The sequence below is a fragment of the Typha latifolia genome, chromosome 14, assembly GCF_019914945.1.
Source record: "Typha latifolia isolate L0001 chromosome 14, TyphaL0001v2, whole genome shotgun sequence".
In the NCBI taxonomy this organism is placed as follows: Eukaryota; Viridiplantae; Streptophyta; class Magnoliopsida; order Poales; family Typhaceae; genus Typha; species Typha latifolia.
In genome coordinates this window covers 3007909-3014717 of record NC_133099.1, presented here as the reverse complement: position 1 = coordinate 3014717, position 6809 = coordinate 3007909, and the positions used below count along the sequence as shown (strand labels likewise).

Here is a 6809-nt window from a genome sequence, read left to right as displayed (position 1 = left end):
ATTTTTAAGTTTGCTCATAGAACAAACATTATAATGGATATAAGAGAGTTTTAAACTTATTTATAAAATTACTTAGCTTCTACTCCTCTTAAGTGAATCTCCCATAAAATTATACTGCATATGTATGAAAAAAATTTGCGAAATAATAAATTAGCGTAAATAAACGGTTTATATAATAAGGGTATTAAAAAAAAAGTGCTCACTTTGTTAGAGATTTTTGTTGAACAAACCATCTCCAAAAGCGATTTCCTAGGCGTGCTTATATATTATTGGGAAAATAAGTTGAAAATTAGAAATATTTGATGAGCATAGGCAGAATGGACAAAACTTCACAAAAGGTGTCAATCATGGCCAAACACTGAGTGTGGAGAACTTTTACCCAACACCAACATTTAGTAAAACAAATAAACAAGAACAAAAAGTTTCCATTTGAATTTTACTTTTTTTTTTTTTTTTGGTATCACTATCTATGCCTCCTTTTTGGGTCTGTTCTTAATATGATCCACTTTGGGTATATAATTATCTTTTCTCTTACTATTTCTTTACTGTCATCACTTTATCCTCTTCTGCACCATAATGTATCGATTGCTTGCATCTCGCTGTCTTTATTGTGCTAAAATAAAGGTTGAATTCTTTTTCATGAAAGTTGCAACTTTCTATTGATATAATTTTGTGGTATATATTTGTCGAATTTTTTTGAAAAATAAAAACCTTCGGGAAGGAGAATATTATTATTATTCTTTTTTTGTTATAAAAGATGAATTTTATATTAAGATACTAAGCTTGATTACATAGGGCTTCGCTATCGCCTATCGTGAGCGAGCATGATTTGCACCAACTGGATAGGGTGCATCCAATATCATTATTTTTACCGGATAAAGCCAATCAATCTGCTGCATTGTTAGCTTCTCAGTATATATATTTTAAAGAGATATAAGAGATTGGAGCCATCTACGGTCTTTTCTTTGACAATAGGTGCGATCGTCCAAGACGGTGAATATTTCCCTAGCAATAGCATGACATTAACCATCGCTTGCGAATCTATTTCTACCTCCACGTGGGTGTGGCCCTATTTTTTTTTTTGATCATTCATGAGCCCGAAGGCTAGATATGGGCTGGACAAAGGGCCAACCCTCCCTAGATACAAAGGCACTTTAGGCCTCACCGAGCTTTTAGCTATCTAGTCTAGGCTTCAAGCCATATGCGTTGCCGAACAATTGCTTCGAATCAAACGCCGCCAAGACCTGCTCCAAGCCGTTGCGTTGTTAAGCTGTTCTTCCAAGCTAACCGCACTGCCGAGCCATCAACCGAATCGAGCCAAGCCACCACTACCAACCACCAAACAATTTCTCCACAATATTATTTGGGGTTGGAGTTGAACTCATGACCTCCTTGGTCATGAGCAAGATACCTACCAACTCTACTAGAGTTGGTTGGTACGTGAGTGTGGCCCTACGTCTGGATCATCATCGTAAGCCCTTCCTTTAGAGCTGTGGCTTCTGCTTCGATGGTGGACTAGAACAAGTCCGACAGCCAATTACAGGTTGACCAACAAAGAATTAGTGAAATTTTCATACAGCCATTTGTGCATACGATCTGCTCCATTTCTGATGGGACCGACTGTCTCCTGGAAAAGAGATCAAGCCACTTGGAGTCACTGTGACAGGCAAACACACCCAACAAATCTTGCTCTCATAAAATCAACTACTCCACTCGAGTCTTCTAACTTTTGCCTATCCATTTATTTTTACCTCTCTCACTCTCTCTCTCTACACTACACCACTCTTTTCTCCAGGAATGGCTAAACTTTCTGCTTCGAATCCTACTGTTCAGTTCCTAGCTCTGCTACAGTTGCTGCTCTTTGGGCTCTCGAATGGTAGCAATGTGAGTTTAACTCATCTCCACCTTCTGTTTTCCTTTTTAATGACTACAATTGCTTCCTCTCAATGATTTAGTGAGATTTGGTCTTCTGTTCTTGGCTTCTTGGTAGGTCTACATTGTATACATGGGGGAGAAAACACATTTGGAGACAGAGTTGGTACAAGAACTGCATCACGGGATGCTCACAACTCTTCTTGGGAGGTCTCTTAAACTTCCCCTCTCTTCCTCTTTGATTTGAAGCATTTGGAGTAGTATTTGTTGAGATTAGGGCCTGTGGTGGTCTAGTTCTAGGGTTTTGTTTGTGATTTTAAACGTAAATGGTGTCTTTTATATTAAGAAATATATTGGCATTCAGTTATACTAATTGCATTTGGGTCTTGAAATTATTGTTGGTTGTAGCGAAGAAGAGGCTAAATCATCAATTTTGTATAGCTACAAGCATGGGTTCTCGGGGTTTGCGGCCACGCTGACAAAATCGCAGGCTGCTCATCTTGCCAGTGTGTCCTTGAACTCTTTTAACCAATCTTGGATGGTGGCATCAAAGGTTATCTTTTTGTATTTTTATAATTGATAATTATTGATGAATTACGAAATGCAGACTGGCCGGGAGTTGTTCGAGTTATTCCAAATCGGATTCTTGACTTGCACACTACTAGGAGTTGGAACTTTTTGCATTTGAATACGGAGCCTTGGAACGGGCTACTTTCGGTGAGTAGATCAGGTGATGAGTCGATCATCGGAGTGTTGGACACCGGTAAGTTCTCACTGTATTATGCTCCATTGAGTTGTAAGTTTGGTAGAGGTGAATATTTGCTTGAAGATTGGTACATCGTATTATTTGTAGGCATATGGCCTGAATCCGAGAGCTTTAGAGATGATGATATGGGAGATTTTCCATCTCGTTGGAAAGGAAAATGTGTTGAAGGAGAGAAGTTTAACGTTTCGAATTGCAATAGGTTAGTGTTCTCCTTTTCCCTGTAGTTGTTTTTACAATTATGTTCACTTGTTGAAATTTGTAGATCATGCCGGTGAATTGTGGGATAGAAAAAGAGTTCCTTTCCTCAATGCCCGAGCATGCAACTAGACTTTGCCAAAACGAAAAAAAAAATCTGATCTGCCAGAATAGTAGATCTATGGGATCTTATATTTTGTTATTGTGTTGCAAAGCATGTTGATTCTAAGCTTTCTGAATTTATTATCCTTAAGATAGATCTCTAGGTTTGCATGTAAAATATTTTCCTATTTTAGCTACTCAGAGACTGAATCCTGTTTGAATGTAACCCTAACCCGTCTTTTAGATTCTGACACAACGAAATGAATTTATCCATTTGTATAGAATGCTTATGAAGAATGAAATATTTCTTTTTGTTATTTTTCCATGAAGTATTTGAATTATCTCATACTGCAACCATACTTGCAGCAATATCTTTCCTAACTGAGAATATCACTTTTTCACCATCTCCATTACAGTAACAAGTGCAAGCTACTCTTCCTATGACCTTGAGTGCATAAAGTAAGGACTCATTCATAGAAATGTTCCATATCTTTTACAGAAGTTTGTACGTTCAGATTCAGTGGATAATCCTTTTTCCAAGGACTGTTGTTTAGAACTAGCAGTGAAACTTGCATAACTAAAAACTTACAGATGCCAAGGTAGTGACTCTAAGTTTCATGGTAGGGTTCTTTCTGCAGGAAAATAATCGGTGCACGCTGGTACATTAAAGGATATGAAGCTGAATATGGAAAATTGAATACAAGTGACATGTTTGAGTTCCTATCTGCCCGTGATGCAGTAGGACATGGTACACACACATCGTCCACTGCTGCCGGTGTTTCAGTAGCTAATGCGAGTTTTCTTGGACTTGCACATGGCTTAGCAAGAGGAGGAGCATCCAGGGCTAGATTAGCCATTTACAAAGTATGTTGGGCTACCGGTGATTGCAGCTCTGCAGACATTCTTGCTGCTTTTGATGATGCAATACATGATGGAGTTGATGTTCTCTCAGTGTCCTTGGGCCAAGCGCCTCCTCTTCCTGCTTATGTTGAGGATGTTTTGGCTATTGGTTCCTTTCATGTTGCAGCTAGAGGTATCACTGTGGTCTGTTCTGGAGGGAATTCTGGTCCTTACTCGCAGACGGTGATAAATACAGCTCCTTGGGTTATAACTGTTGGAGCAAGCACAATTGACCGGACTTTTCTTACGACAATCACCCTTGGCAACAACAATACTTTTGCGGTAAAATCTCATCCTCTTACACGTAGCGTGATACCTGTTTAAAAGTATCAACGAAATATTGTTTTACTGTCCACAGCATCTTACCACCTTTGAATGATCAAATGATTCAAATCCATAGCATGCATTACTAGGTATTACACAAAGTTTCTTCTTTTCTTTTTTCTTTTCAATTTATCTACTTTGATTCAGTTTGAAATGTCAATATTAACATCATTTGTTACATTGTTCTATCGAGAATGCCTCAAAAATGTTGTTCATTTGATTTCTGTATGATGATGTAAAGTCACCTTTTGGCCACATGAACAAGGTACTTCAAAAGTAAAGTAGCAATACATGTTGTTCTGTGTGCGAAAGTGCGAAAGTATCATCACATAGTTATACCCTCTTGTGGAAACCAGAAAAGAAAATTCAAGGGGAAGCTCTAACCGCGTGCTAGTTAGAATGACTATCATACTGCACAAAGTATGCTATAACAGGCAAACTTAGAATGCGCTGAGATAACTTCCTTTGAAAGGAATCATAAATCTTCTTTTTGACTGTGGCTTACATAGTTAAAGCTTTATTTATTAATAAACCTGCAATTCTCTCTTACATCATTCATTGTGCATAGTTTTCTCATCACTCTAGCTAAAAATCAGGGTCAATCTCTGTATGTTGGAAAGCATCCGCATAGGACTTTTCAGATTGTTTTTGCCGAAGATATTGCCTCTAATGATGCAGAGGCTAGTGATGCAAGGTATCCTCTATTGTTATATTTTGGTGGCAATGATGATTTATTATATTTAAGTTTGACGTCTTTACAGAAGTTGCACTGCAGGATCTCTTAATGCTACTTTAGCCAAAGGAAACGTGGTACTCTGTTTCCAAACAAGGAACCAAAGATCCGCTGCAGTTGCAGCAGAAACTGTTAGTAGATCTCATGGTGTTGGTATTATCTTTGCACAGTTCTTGACAAAAGACATGGCATTCTCATTTGACATTCCATGCATCCAAGTAGACTTTGAAATTGGAACTTCTATTCTGACTTACATTGGTAACACAAGGTATCTCGCAAAGTCCTATCATTCTTAGTATCTAGTTACCAACTTCATGTTAGCAATTGAAGAGCTCTCCGCTAACCTTTTTTTTCATACAGAAATCCAGTTGTTAAATTCAGCTCCATGAAGACAGTTGTTGGCAAACTCATTGCCCCTGAAGTAGCATACTTCTCATCTCGAGGTCCCAGTTCTTTGTCTCCCTTTGTTTTGAAGGTGATACTCCTTATTAATGTTTGTTAATAGGTTCATTTCATTCAGACAAACCAAATAGCATGTTATCTTTTGTTATGAAAGAATTATACTTCTCTCCGTTGTATTCCAAGAAGCTCGCTTCTTCAATCAGGCCTCTCTTCCTAATTTTCTACAGCCAGACATTGCTGCACCTGGTGTGAACATTTTGGCCTCCTGGTCACCAGCTTCTGCCTTATCATACAGTATCGGGCCTGTTAATTTCAAGATTGATTCTGGAACCTCGATGTCATGTCCACACGTGTCAGCTATTGCGGCCCTTCTCAAATCAGTCCATCCTAAATGGAGCCCTGCTGCAATTAAATCTGCATTGATCACTACAGGTAAGATTCTCCGAGATTTACTCCGCAAATTTCTATTGATTTGACAACATCCTTGATTTCTTTTGGTGTTGATTTCATAATATCTACTTATCTACAGCCTATGTAAAAGATGGATATGGCTTTGACATGGTAGCTGAGGGGGCTCCCTACAAGCAAGCAAATGCATTCGATCATGGCGGTGGTCATGTTGATCCAAACAAGGCTGTAGATCCTGGTCTTATATATGACATGGGTGTATCAGATTACATGCATTTCCTTTGCTCGATGGGATACAATAACTCTGCTATCAGCTCAATGACACAGCATACTATGGTCTGCGAAAGGACACCCAAGTCACAAAAAGACCTGAACCTCCCATCTATATCAATTCCTGATCTAAGAAAGACACTGACAGTATCAAGAACAGTTACAAATGTAGGTCCAACCACATCAGTGTACACTGCTTGTGTTGAAGATCCTCCTGGAGTTAGTGTGCTCGTAAAACCCTCAGTCTTACAATTCAACGCAACTGTACAGAAGTTAGAATTCAAGGTGACATTTCGCTCTAAATTAAAAGTGCAAGGCAGATATACTTTTGGAAGTTTGACTTGGAAAAACAATAAATATTCGGTGAGGATTCCAATGGTTGTTCGCACAGTCATCAATGACTTCTATACCGATGCATGATGGAAATGTGAGATTCTACCTCTTTGTTGTTTTCATTTTTGGCACAGATACTGTGTCTCTATAACTATTGCCCTCTGCACATTTGAGGAGAAAGTTATCTTGCAAGTGCTCTGAGAAAGTAATGGAACGCTTCTTTGTTGTACCTTTTTCATAATCTTTTTAAAATCTAGAGACAATCTATAACTTTGCTCTCTTAATTAAGAACTTGTCACATATGCTAGGTGTTCACAAAGTGATGGCAATGATATATGCTTGTACCTTGGCATGGAAGAACCTTCTTTGAAATCTTGATGTTCTGACACATCAAACATCCCATGCAACATAGAGAATTTGGATATCTATCCGGGGCTTTTGTAATTTAATTGAATTTATTTTTTAATTTGTAATAATAAACTCTAGTGTATACTGCATATGTAA

General features: G+C 38.3%; 1 protein-coding gene across 4 annotated transcripts; it reads left to right on the top strand.

Annotated features, from left to right (window-relative positions):
- Positions 1-1720: 1720 nt before the first annotated feature.
- LOC140800912 (subtilisin-like protease SBT3.5) lies at positions 1721-6802 on the top strand. Of its 4 annotated transcripts, none has more exons than XM_073155843.1 (12): positions 1721-1884; positions 1991-2082; positions 2281-2378; positions 2480-2635; positions 2726-2837; positions 3574-4117; positions 4756-4853; positions 4921-5160; positions 5253-5367; positions 5498-5726; positions 5824-6399; positions 6614-6802. In XM_073155843.1, exons 1-11 carry the CDS (start codon positions 1798-1800, stop codon positions 6390-6392), a joined length of 2340 nt encoding a protein of 779 aa, XP_073011944.1. In that variant the 5' UTR covers positions 1721-1797; the 3' UTR covers positions 6393-6399; positions 6614-6802. The 4 variants fall into 4 exon arrangements, 3 of the variants coding, with proteins under 3 accessions (XP_073011944.1, XP_073011943.1, XP_073011945.1); XR_012111326.1 differs by having other exon boundaries at positions 1722-1884; positions 5522-5726; positions 5824-6510; XM_073155842.1 differs by lacking the exon at positions 6614-6802 and having other exon boundaries at positions 5824-6605.
- The last annotated feature ends 7 nt before the right edge of the window (positions 6803-6809 follow it).

Bases quoted from the DNA above. Each gene is read 5' to 3' on its own strand.
- LOC140800912 (XM_073155843.1), top strand. From the start codon at position 1,798: ATGGCTAAACTTTCTGCTTCGAATCCTACTGTTCAGTTCCTAGCTCTG. The intron at 2,838-3,573 runs GTTAGTGTTCTC...TTCTTTCTGCAG, and splicing joins AACGTTTCGAATTGCAATAG to GAAAATAATCGGTGCACGCT. The intron at 5,161-5,252 runs GTATCTCGCAAA...TTTTTCATACAG, and splicing joins ACTTACATTGGTAACACAAG to AAATCCAGTTGTTAAATTCA.